This window comes from Engraulis encrasicolus, chromosome 1 (genome assembly GCF_034702125.1).
Source record: "Engraulis encrasicolus isolate BLACKSEA-1 chromosome 1, IST_EnEncr_1.0, whole genome shotgun sequence".
Lineage (NCBI taxonomy): Eukaryota > Metazoa > Chordata > Actinopteri > Clupeiformes > Engraulidae > Engraulis > Engraulis encrasicolus.
In genome coordinates this window covers 17836879-17849925 of record NC_085857.1, presented here as the reverse complement: position 1 = coordinate 17849925, position 13047 = coordinate 17836879, and the positions used below count along the sequence as shown (strand labels likewise).

General features: G+C 44.4%; 1 protein-coding gene across 2 annotated transcripts in view; it reads right to left on the bottom strand.

The window, feature by feature from the left end:
* Positions 1 to 1281: 1281 nt before the first annotated feature.
* The window catches only part of LOC134448373 (carbohydrate sulfotransferase 12-like), a 12311-nt gene continuing 545 nt past the window's right edge, over positions 1282 to 13047 (bottom strand). The window contains exons 1-3 of one of the 2 annotated variants that reach the window (XM_063198059.1): positions 11040 to 11063; positions 8154 to 10595; positions 1282 to 4407 (exon numbers count right to left, since the gene is read on the bottom strand). In XM_063198059.1, the coding sequence (XP_063054129.1) occupies positions 3640 to 4407; positions 8154 to 9518 (2133 nt within the window). In that variant the 5' untranslated portion in view covers positions 9519 to 10595; positions 11040 to 11063 and the 3' untranslated portion in view covers positions 1282 to 3639. Of the gene's footprint in view, positions 4408 to 8153; positions 10596 to 11039; positions 11064 to 13047 lie in introns of those variants that run through there. The other variant, XM_063198055.1, reaches the window with a different exon arrangement.

The window sequence follows — 13047 nt, the reverse complement described above, 5'->3', positions numbered from 1 at the left end:
CCCATCCTCCTCCATGACAGGTACCCTAGGGGCTGCCCCCTTGCACAGGTGAGGCATACAATGCAGTTGTGCTGAGGGCAGGGACCACTTGTGTTGTGCACGGTCACATGAAAGCTATTACTACATGAAAGCTATTACTAAGTCTGCATTTTATCACATAAAAATCGTCTCTAAATTTAGGGCCTGATGTCTAAACATGATCTGGAGAAGCTAATACATGCCTTCATTTCTAGTAAAGTTGATTACTGTAACAGTCTTTTTACTGGCCTCCCAAATAAGACCATTAAACAGCTTTAACTGGTACAAAATGCAGCTGCAAGGGTTCTTACAAAGAGAAGGAAGTTTGACCACATTAGGCTACTCCAATTTTAAGATCGCTGCATTGGCTCCCAGTAAGCTACAGAATTGATTTTAAGGCAATGCTACTTGTGTTTAAATCATTAAATGGAATGGGACCCACATATCTACTGGATATGTTTCAGCTGTATGCACCGACCAGGTCACTAAGGTCAACGGAGAAGAATTTGCTGGTGATTCTAAAAGTCAAAACAAAGTGTGGAGAGGCAGCCTTTAGCTTCTATGCTTCAAAGCTTTGGAACCAGCTTCCAGATGACGTAAAAAATGCACCCACTATTGATAGCTTTAAATCTAGACTCAAGACAAAGCTGTTCTCAGATGCTTTCTTAAATTATTGAATGAAAAGACGGTAAAATAAGAGAAGACAAAACCCTGACAATTCTAGACTCTATCAGGTAAACGGAAAAAAGGAGGCCAGACTCCTCTGTCGTCGAACAGTTAAATTCTGAGGATTGAATGAAAAGACGGTAAAATAAGAGAAGACAAAACCCTGACAATTCTAGACTCTATCAGGTAAACGGAAAAAAGGAGGCCAGACTCCTCTGTCGTCGAACAGTTAAAATCTGAAGACTGCGTATGTTTTTCAAGGTTTTATGTTTATTTATGTTTTATTTTATTATTATTTTTACCTTATGTTTTATCTTAATGTTTTAAATGTTTTTTTGACTCTAATTCATTTCCCTGTTTTCCTTTCATTTACATTTGTTAACTTTGTGAAGCACATTGAGTTGCACCGGTGTATGAAATGCGCTATATAAATAAACTTGCCTTGCCTTGCCTTGTGTGCTGTGTCACAATGACAATGGGAGTTGGAGTTTGAACAGTGTTGACAATTGATTGTTATTGTTATAATTTTGCTTGACCCGTTGAACACTATCCAGTATTCAACACGGCTGACAAAAAAAGAGAGATTGACCATTAATCCAGTGTATTCAACATCTCATGTCTTTATGGATGTTATTCCGTTTAATGTCACATACATACAGTACAGAGGCAGTAGTGAATAGGAAACATGTACAAACAACACCATCAACGCACATTCCTCTTCCCTTTGAAGGCACGGTCTTTAAAGAAAAGCAAGTCATGGCACAGTACTAAGAGTGCCAATGCCAAATTCACAAGGTGAAAAAAAACAGCCACTGGGGAAAAACAGGCATGTAGTTAAGACATTTTTGTTTCAAGTTAATCTGATCGGTAGTTTAAACTGTAGCATTTTTTTTTGAATAAACAAAAAAATATTTTTTTATCAGTAATATTTATTTCATAGGCAAAACACATCCATGCCAAGTTTTCTGTTTTACTTTCTGGGACTTCACACTTTTGCACAGTACTGTTTAACTGGTGCCTGCATTGTCCTTGGAGACCCACTCTGGGTGGAACCACACCATGGAACTATTGTGTTATGTTCTCACAATGTGGCTCAATGGTTGCTAACCCATGCTTGCTGAGAATGGGTTATGTTTAGAGGCAATTCTACAGGATATTCTGTTGGAGCTCCAAGCAAAAAAAAGAAAGAAAAGGAAAAAAAATACTCCAACTAAGGTGCTGTTTCCACGTAGCAGGATATTGTTACGTGTATATGTGGGTATTGTTTTACTCCTGTTTAGGTGGAAATGCAACATGGGGATAAAAATGAAAACTCCATTGTAACAGGTGCATTTTAGCCCCCTAACTGGGATATTTTCAAAGCAGGATTTTTGATATGTGGGTTTTAAAAATCTGCTTACGTGGAAACGGAAGGTCAAAACCAATGTAACCAGGAGAAAAAAATATCCAGACTTAAAAATGTCCTGTTACGTGGAAACAGCTCATAAAAGCTTAGGTGATACTGTACTGTAAGTGCCTATGTTGGTGCCTGGGGGGATACATTATGGTTTGTGTGTGTACTTCTGGTCTACTCCCAGTTGGGTGAAACTCTATCAAGCGAACAGTAAATGAGCAGAGGCAGCAAGATGCATCGATTTTTATCAGCCATAAAAAAATTGCTTAGCTGGTAGTTGTGCAGTTGCCGCATAATCAGCTGCTTTCCTTAGGGTTTCAAAAAAGTACATTGCCTTTTTTTATTATTGCCATTACTTCTGCCCTTCCCACCATTTTACAGATTTTCCAAGTGCAGATTTCAACACTGCATTTGCAACTAGTAACCTTGGCTGAACTTTAAAGGGAAAGTATGTAATATTAGTAGCTTATTTTCAAAATGTATGCTACTCATTCACGAATCTTGTCATTAATATTTACTGAGTAATAAACTAATATTTACTGCTCTGATCTAAGTACAGTAAGTGTTACAGCCAAAAATGTCTATAATATATCAAATAATAATTAAAAAAGGAGGTATATGGGGAAGAGCCACCTTTTCATGTAGCAGCAAAAAAAGAATCGGGAAATAAACTACTAAAAATCACATACTCTACCTTTAAACATTAACATAGTTCACATCGCAGTTCACATTCCCATGTGCTAACAACACACACTGCTGCTAATGTGTTTTGTTCACTGTTAGGCAACTGCGTTAAATGTGGAATATCTGATCACATTTCGATCATAAATAAACTTGCTCATAACAAAGAATCCCTTGATATATACCACGTCTTTCTTGCTTAGCTAGCAGTAAGATTTTACAGCAACTCTTTTTTGGCACCAAAACAAAAACATGTTAAGACCACAAGATGACGAGGCACAGCTCTTTGTGTTAAGTGTAAGACCATTTGTGGATGGGGGAACTTTTAGGGGGAGGAAGCGTTGGCCTACGCCTGCTTTATCATGGCCAGGGGGCATCCCTTGAAAGAGTAATAAGTCCCCCTTACTAACCATCGCACTGCAGATGGTCACGGAAGGACCTCATGCGAAAACCATTTTGATATATATTGGTGATATGCCAGTGCTTTACATTTGATATTTTTTTTCAAATTGGACATTCAAATGACATCACAAAACTGGGCTAAAAACATAGACAATCAGGTTTAAAGCACTGTGTTTGATATCCGAGTTCCTGCTCCTCCTTTGTGCTGGTCAAAGGTGTTTGATGGGCTGTCCAAAGAAATTGGCAGAGGTGATTTGACACTTTTAAAGTTAATGTTTGCAATAGTACACACAGAATCCAATAGCGAAAAGGTAATGCACGATAAGTGCTGATAAATAGGACATCAGAAATTCAAGATGGCGCCATCCCAGAGGGCAGCCAGTAGTTGCAACTCTCCATGTGTCCTTCAAATCAGTTTATGTTCAATTTCCCAGCTTTGGAAGTAAACATTTAATGACACATGTTTAATGTCTAATTTTTCATTCATGTAGCAGCGTGTCTGGTTTCGGGTATCCAAACAACCGGAAATCAGGTTCATAGAGCTCATAAAGCTTCCGTCTGTCCTCGAGCGGGACGTTAGCGAACCAGTCGTGCTCCCAGCTAGCCGCGGTGCGATTCCGGTACCCCGGCGGAAACTGGATCTCGCGCTCCACGTCCAGGATCCGCAACAGGTGCTGGGCGTCCTCCTCGAGAGTCTCCAGCTTACCCACAAAGTCATAGTGGATCTGGCACGGATGGCAAAGGCGGTAAACCTGCCGCCAGTGTTCGTTGAACGCCTCCTCCTTCTCCGTTTCGGGATCCAATAGGTAGTGGACGAAGTCGGTGAACGACGGCCGCAAGCCCGCTTTGAACGCCTCTTTGGCAGTCGCGGGCAGCGGTCGCGTGACGTTGGCGTAACGTTTGAGCATCCGCGTACCGAACTGCCGGTAGAAGTCCTCGTTGGGCTGGGCGAACTTGTTGCGGAAGGCGGACATGAGGCGGACGAAGGGGTCGCGCACAAACAGGAACTTGGTGTACTTGCGCAGCTTGGCGTGCATGAGGTTCCGGGAGGCCTTTCCGTAGCGCCGCCAGAACTTGTTGAAGGTCAAGTGGAGGGTGCCGTTGTGGCTGAGTTCCGAGGGAACGTCCTGCGGGCGACGGTAAGGGGTCGGTGGGGGGGGCTCCGCAGCGTTGGGGTCGGTGTTGCTCGGGGCAACCAGCTTCTGCCCCAGCACGATCATCACTCGCTTCCAGTTGGTGCAGGCCACCTGTGGGATGTATGTTGAATAAAATGTTGCATGTTAATGTATGTATTATGCAAATTAATTGTTTCAAATGACAAGAACGTTCAAATGTATTGTTTAATTGTTTCTGATTCAATTGCAAACTAAATGTTTGGACAGACATTAATGTGCTTTATTGACTGTCACCATTTATTAATTAATGTTCTGTCTTACTGTCTTGATATGTTGTGTGGATGGTTGGTCAGGTGGCAAAATAATTTCCTCTTTGGGGATTAATAAAGCCTACCCAATGTTTTTCTTTGATTTTGTAAGTTGTCCGTGAATACGGAGAGCATCCAAACTTCACAGTATATTTTGCAGTGTCGAGTGAACACTTAGATGAATTTAACTCTTGAAGTTTTGGACCTCGAAGTTCTGTAGGTGTTAAATTAACACCACAAAATGTACTGTACTGTTTAAGGCGAGACACTAAAGGTGAATAGGCTAAAAAAAATAACTTGCAGATATCACCATGAAACTTTTCCAGTGGATTACTCATACATATAGGAGAAAAAAATGTATTGGAAGTTTTCTGAAATCTTATATTTAAATATGGTAATTAGGCTATGTTTAATTAATTATGCGCTAATTTGCATATATATTCAAAAGTGTAAAACTTGACATGTGGAAGAGCTAGACTCAAAATTCTTTTTTCATTGTGTTATTACAGCTATTTAAAAGATTTTGTCACAGGGGTTCATGGATATCTCATTTTGTTTCCCAGAAAATCTTAAAAAACTGCCATTAGCCCTGAAAATGTGATTTTTCGCCTCATTTTAAGAGGAAAAGTCCTATAAATCAGGCTTAGAATGATATAACAACAAAATCCTGTGACAGAATCTTCCATATACCGTCAGGAATAGGACTGGAAAGTTTGGTGTATGTCAGTCATACAGAAGTGGAGTTTTAGGCCTTTGAGTGTGAGGAAAACCTCATTTTGAGAAAATGGCCGTTAAAGATTTGTATGGCAAAAATCCATAGATTTCTGGTAAAAGCCACAACGTACATAAAAAATGGCATTAGGATGAATGTAGGATGAATATATGTATGTATTACACTAAAACTGATAACTCTATTGCATTTAAAACAGGTGAATATTTTTATTTTATCATTAATGGTATCAACATGGCATGTACAGTGCCATCATCAGTGATCTGGCTTTCGAGGTTGCAATCCTGTACCCCCTTTTCTTCCAGCCATTCACTACACCAATTTTGGAGTGAAATCACCTATATCTAGGCCATATTTGTGCACTTGAAGCATACTATTTCACTTACCAACTGGTGAAGTGAATGGCTGGTCCTCCAATTTGCATATAGCCTACCAATATGTTAGAATAGGCCCTAACAGGCCTCAGAAACTGCCAGGTTAAAAATCACAAACTGTGGAGTAGGTCCATGGATGTTATAGCATCAGAGGTTCATTTTGACCTCTCTAAACATGTATTACTGGCCATAATATTTCCAAAAGATCACACAAAAGGGTCCTTAATATTGAGAATGAATAGGCTGAAATTGAATATAGCTCATCTACTTGACAGAACAGCTATAGGCCTATCGCTACAATAGCCGCACAGTCTGGTATAGGCCTACTTATTTGTGACAGCAAGGAGTTATAAACCATGTTAATTTTTAATCATGATTAGGCCTATGGTTTTAGTAGGCCTATAGGCCCTAGGCCTTAATTATTATTTAGTTTTTGGTTATGTTAAGGTTGGCTTATGCTTCGGCCTATGGACAAACAGAATGTTTCCTGCTAGGCTACCCTTAAAGACAGGATTATTTTACTATACTTGTAATGGTGTAATGGTCTCTATTTGCTAGATGCCAGTGATTGGCAACAGCCCACATGATAGGCTACAACTAAATTGGGACACTTCTCTGTTTGTTCATGAAAGGGCCTTCTCTGCCTGTGCACACCACTGGGCCAATGAATAAAGCTCTACTTTTGTTTGTTTCTTTGTTTTTACTTCACTTAAAATATATAGCAGGGTATATTTTATTGCCCATGCTTATTTTTTTTCATATATCCACTGACTTTGGGAAGTGAGCATGTTGCAGGATGACAAGCAGCCTCTCTGCTTTGCCATGCGTGGTGGTCAACTACCTCATCCAAAGATAGTCTGTTTACACAAGCCCCTTTCCATAATGTTGAAGGAAATAATCTTTTCTGTGCCAATGGAGTCAATTATAGACTAATAATCAATATCCATCAACTTAAGAAATACTGGTCTATTGGAAGAAAAATATCACAGAGTTAGTCGCCAGGCTGGTTTCACCTCGGAACAACCTCGGCATGTTTACCTGTGCACTTCACTCGAAAACAAGATACAAGAGTGGTTATTAGGCTATGTGAGTCAATTGTGAGCTACATCGCACAACACAATAAACAGTACAATGAGTACCAATTCGTTGATTATTCAATTCAAACGCGCACTGACAGAGATTTCGTTGTGGTGCAAGGAGAGGGTAACCTAACTGTAGGCAACGCATTGCAAACGCGAGCCCAACGAATGCCGACAACGTACCGAATAATTCACTTTAAAACATATATTGTCGTTTGCTTTATTGTTTCTCCTTGCTTTCTGTTACATGTAAGCACGGGCTCTTGTAATTCCAATTCGTCTTGAAGAAGTGGAGACACGAAGTGCTCTGTTGGATAGTCCTCACTCCAAAATAATCCACTGCAGCCGAGAGTGACACGTGACTGATTAGAACCAATCACAGTGCCGAATCTCCCATTCCGGCCAATCGGATTTCGTTTCAACCTTCTCTTCCTGATTTTTTCGCCTTGTCTAAATCAATGATTGGTGGTTGACACAGCGGAAATATCCTTATTTGGAATACATGACTATATGCGGGAAGACTCAAGCTTTCCAACGAGACCTCGGAAGGCATATAAAACCCAACGGTTGCAAATAAACACTGTGCGTAACAAGAGGAAAAACACGACAAATCAAGCTAAAAATCACAAGCGCAAGTCTACCAAATGTAATAAAATAACTATCTAATACTGTTTTTTAGACGTTTTCTTCACACCAGTGTGAAAGACAACAAGTTAAGGATGCAAACTAGCCCAAAATGTCAGATTTGACCAGGGCATGAAAAAACGATGATTTCACCTGCCGTGTCTCGCCTTAAGAGTGAACATCTACAGGAATTTCTCCTCTCTCAGCCCACAGCCCATTAAGCACTGCAGGAGATGGTCAGTGTTAATTTACTATATTGACAATAACAGAAGAAAAGGCAACCATGGCCTAATGGTTTTGGTCTTTGAATTACAGGGTTGCATGTGCCCTGACTGCCCTTGAGTAAGGCACCTAACCCCAAATGCTCCAAGGGCAGCAATCAACACCCTGCAATAACGGTTGCTTTAGATAAAAGCAGCAGTTAAGTGTCAAAGAAAAAAATACTGAGTCAGAGTGTCCAGACTTGGACTGTATTTCATATGATTATTTAATACTGTATTTTTCATTACTTGGCATTCTACGACTGGGTCACATTTAACAAGAATTGGCATTGCTGATTAAGTAATCCATGGCTGAAGTGCCCTTGAGCAAGGCTGGCTTCTTGCCCCACATTCAGCGACTGCGGTCTACCTAAAATAACCCTAAGGCGCTTAGGATAAAAGCCTCACCTAAGAATAATTAATCAATTAAGGTCATTCTCCATTCCGTGTTAATTAACCCCTTAAGCAATTAGTTCATTAACACTAGTTTCCCCTGCAAGTACCTTGGGAACGTAGCAGTAGATGACCCCGTGCCGGTCGTCCACGATCAGGTGATCCAGGGCCTGGCTGGGGATCTGGTCAAAGGAGCGCTCCTTACCCAGGAAGAGGAGCCCGCTGTCTGGGGCACAGGCCTGCTGGAGGTGCCTCCTCCGCTCTGCCTGGCGCTTCAGGAGGCCGAAGTCGGGGGGTGTAGGGGGCACAGACTGGGGCCTGACGGACATCATGATGTTGTTACTTGGAGGCACGGGGGGTTGGGGGTTGTTGACGGACATTGTGACGTCCCTAGCAACAGATTCTGGAGGAGCCTCCTGTGGCTTTGTGGACTCATTATTGTCCATACCACTGTCGGTTTCAGTAGATTGCTTTGGTTTCTTGGAGATGTCCTGTGTATTACTATTAGGTTCTGTTGCCTGCAGTGGAACAGGGACTTTGTCCATGCTGTCTGGGTCAGTCGGCTGAGGGGCAACAAGGTCGTTGTCTCCCCTCCCCTGTGGTTCTGTTGGCTGAGGCTTAGCTGAGTCTCTGGCTGGGGGGGTCTGTGAGGGGGGCCTGGTGGTTGGACTCAAGCGGGCTACTTGAGGTGTGGTTGTGGTGGTGGTGGAGATGGTGGTGGTGGTGGTGGTGGTAGTTGTAGCAGCAGTGCTGGTGGGCGCCATGGGAGTTGATATTGCCTGTGTGGGTGTCAGGTCTGGTTCTGGTTCCGGTTCCAGTTCCGGTTCCAGTTCCGGCTCCGGCTCCGGCTCTGACTCCTTCTGTGGTTGAACTGTGGTCGTCTTTGTGGGGTACCCCTTCTGTGTGTCCAGTTGCGAGACCTCCACAACCTCTGGAGGCTTGGCGACTGGATGCTGCGGAGGCCGCGCCTGCGCCTCGGCACCCCTCGTGGGCTTAGTCTCTGGCGGGTCCGGATCCTCCATCACCTCCCGGTCGAACGCGTCCGTGTCCCAAATGAACGCGTAACCCTTGTCCTCCGCCGTCCACGCCAGCTGTGTGCCGGTACCCACAGACCCTGTCGTCGCTGCTGCTGCTGCTGCTACACCTGCTGCCACCAACAGAGGATCTCCACCCCCTTCCCCTCCTCCTTCCCCTCCAGCTCCACCGCCTCTAAGCCCTGCTGCTGCTGCTGCTGCTACACCTGCAGCCACCAACAGAGGACGCCCATCCCCATCCCCTTCTCCTCCAGCTCCACCGCCTCTAAGCCCCGCCGGGGCGGCAGGCACGGGGGGCAACGGGGGCGGAGGCGCTGGGGGAGAGGTGCGCAGGTGCAGCCCTCCGTGGCCCACCTCATCCCAGTAGATGATGATGAGGAAGAGCATGAAGACCGAGCCCAGTAGAAGGCAGAGGCGGAAGAGGCGCAGGCTACCCATCATGCCTCACACCTCACCTCACCTCACCTCTGCAGTATCTAGGCGACCCTGGTCTTACCTGTCTTGAGGACTCATTACGACCAGCTGATTCGGAGCTGGGGCGAGTTGCATCAAATTTATGGCACGTTTTTACTTTCTGAACCAGGGATTGGCACCTCTGGTCCTTCTTTTAACGGATGCCAAGTAGCAGAGTTCTACAATAGAATGTCAGTAACCTTTAAGAGTGTGGGTTTTTGAGCATTCTATAAAAAGAATGCGTTCTATAACAATGCAAGATTCTACAATTCCATATTGTATTGAATGACGCCCAGAATTCTATAGAACTTTCACTGCCCGAACATTCCCGTCACACCGGTATGACAGTATACTCTTAAAGGGTAAACCTCCCTCCCGAGGAATCATACAGATACAGTAAAAGCTGAGCTATTGGCCTGGACCTTCACCTCAGTGGTATCGTACTGTGTTACTGTGCCAAACTGGAAGGTAGCCAGTTCGAGGCCTGAGTGGTGGACTATGCAGGATGGCCTTGGCGCTGCTACACTTCCTCCTTGTAACTGTTTGTATCCACTGTATCTAACCTACCTACTGCCCCCCCTCCTGGTAGGGAGTGGGACAGTAGTAGGTTGTAGGCTTACACTGTGGAAAGCCAGTCAGAGTAGTGGTGGTGAAGGTGCGTGAGAGGGTTGTATGAGGGGGTGACCTTAGCTTGGGTCAGCAGAAGTCTGGAGGATATCCCTGGGACTGGACATGGCAGAGTACCAATGCGGCACAGCAGGTAGACTCAAGACTACACTGATGAAAGACAGCCAGAATAGAGTGGTAGTGGTGGGGTGACAGGGCGTGTGGGGTGAGATGCCGTGCCCTTAGCTCAGGTCAGCACAGCAGCAGTCTGGAGAATAGCCTACAGCGGGGACTGGACATCCTCCTCCAAAAAGTGTCTGAAGATGCCAAACAGTGCGAGACAGCTGGTCGAAGCTGACGCTGTAGTATACTGGTGGCGGGTGGATGACCTCAGCTTGGGTCAGCAGCCTTGTCAATACAGCTGGGAATGACCATGGCAGATTCTCCTCCTGGAAAAGTCTGGAAATGGCAAACAGTAAACAGTGAGTGAGTCAGCAGTAATCAAATGTATTATGTAATAACTTACATAGACAAGATATTTTACCATTATTGAAAAATAATGACATGTCTATGGCAGCATTATTATGAGGCAAGTTGTGCAAAAGTAAACAATTAGTGGATCAGTAGAAATGCAGGTGCTGTATATGCGGGGAAATTTCACACACATGAAATTAGTGTTTCGGTTAATAAAATAATAGCCACGATGAATTGTAACCTAATGACTCATAACTTTCATAACTTTAAAATGCACATTGATGAGTTTAACCGATGTTTTATTATAGCACAGTGAATGGGTTAGGCCTATAGCAGATGGCTACCTATAAAACATAATTTTAATATCTTGGTGCAACGCTCACACACACTGCACATTCGCAACAAGCCAGGCTTTTAAAGTGGACTCACTCTGGCTGCGGGCGGAGGAGAGGAAGAGACTGAAGTGACGCAAACACCGAGAACAGTCAGAAGCCTATTCCGTCAAAGCCACTTCTGGAAAAGGAATCCAAGCCACAGTTGGCTGCACACACTAGACCTATGATTTTTGGCCCAGGCCCGAGCCCGAACCCGAACCCGAGCCAATTTCGGGTCGGGTCGGGCCTGAAATGTCACTCATTACGTTCGGGTAGGGTCGGGTTCGGCTTCTCTATCGTTGACAGTTTTTTTTTTTTTTTTAAATAAATAAATAGGCTATGTAGGCTGTGCGTTAATAATATTCCACGTCAGTTGATAATCCAGCAGTGCAGTGCCTGCTGCTAGAATGCACGCGCTTTCCCTCGCCTCTCCCTCCCATCACAGTGCGCTGAGGCATTTCGGCCGTGTTTTGGCCACGAGAGACGCGTGGTCTGCAAAAAACAGAGGTCGCCTCATCAACCCGACACATACTGTAGTCTAATAAACTCTTGTAGGGGTATTGCGCGAGACTCAACTCGCCACTTTTCCGGGTGGTAGCCTACTGTAGCCTACTCTAGGGGCGCCAACCGAGGAGTGCAAACTCCATACAGTGAATGGGCTGCGCTCTCCCGACAGCACCCCAGTGAACTGCAGGCATGGCTCGACTGAGTGGGGACGCAACCTGTTCACATAGAAACTCTCTGGTGATGAGGCTGTGTACACATGCCTCTGTCTCGCTAGCCAATGTAGCCTAACGAGTTAACACCGGACAGCAAGCACGTGAATCATGTCTCTCTTATTCTGGGAATGAAAAACATAGGCTCTTCGAAACGTATGAAAATTTACCAAAAACGAGCCAACGAGATGTTTTGGCGAAGCTTGGCATTCCTCAGGCTACCTTGTGTTTAAACTGCAACAGCTGTACAGGCTGCGTCTCCCCACGAGTCCCTCCCACTCCCCCTCGCCCTTCTCATCTCTCCTATGCCAGCAAGCCCAGCGCGACTTTCCCAATTCCAACCAGTTCTTTGCGTGGCTTTTTTTAAACGGTGTCCAAAAAAAAACACGTTGTAGGCTACTACTGTACAGCAGGCTATGCAGCAGTGTGTTATTTATCGGCGTGGCAATTTTAAGTGCGCATTCTTGCGGCGTTTTGCATGCATAACCTGAATCACACTGTGCAGAAACTCGCCAGAAAACGTTTGTGGAATGGGAACTTTACAAACTTATTTGACATCATAAGAGATGACGACCAGTGCTTGGTCTATGCTTTGAAATGCATGTAAGCCTCGTCTTTCTCAGCGCTCATTTTTGCCAGACAGGTAGAGACAAAAAAGGGGTGAAATAATACAAATTCGGTTTTAGTAATCAATCGCTTACAGTGTTCAAATTGGCTTGGACAAACGTGACCACTATAAGCGGATTCCACTGTAAATAAAATTTGAAATTTCGGGCTTCCCTCGGGCTCGGGCCTACACATCCAATAATTAGTCGGCCTCGGGCCGGGCCCGGCCCAATTCCCATGGGCCCATGTCGGTTCGGGCTTGGATTTTTTTACCCGTTCTTACCTCTGGCACACACTGTGGCAGAGGCTCTGACAATGCTACACTTGCCTATGATTTATACTTGTCGTTAAAACACCAGGGGGAAAATCAAGTTAAACATCCAAAGTCGCACGAATATGTGAGCAAACGCCAAGGCTACGTTCCCTTCTGAAAGGAGATGGTTTTCGCCAAGGTCTCCTGAGCGGCTGCTTCTTTCCCTTAGAGTTTATAGTTAAGAAAAAGGTGAGACCGTCATAGCTAAAATATTGTTCGTTCCATCTCTCCATCTCTGGCAGACACAAAAAATGACCACTGTAATTACAGTTATGCTTTACAGCTAGGCCGGTGGTTACGGAGAACAGTCCTAAAAAGCATTCAGTAGACGACACACAAACCTTCGTCTGACCATGGAATGTGTTTATTTTGTCTGGGTGGCAGGATGGGTTTTAAATAACGTTGCATCCTCGGATGCTGCAATGGGC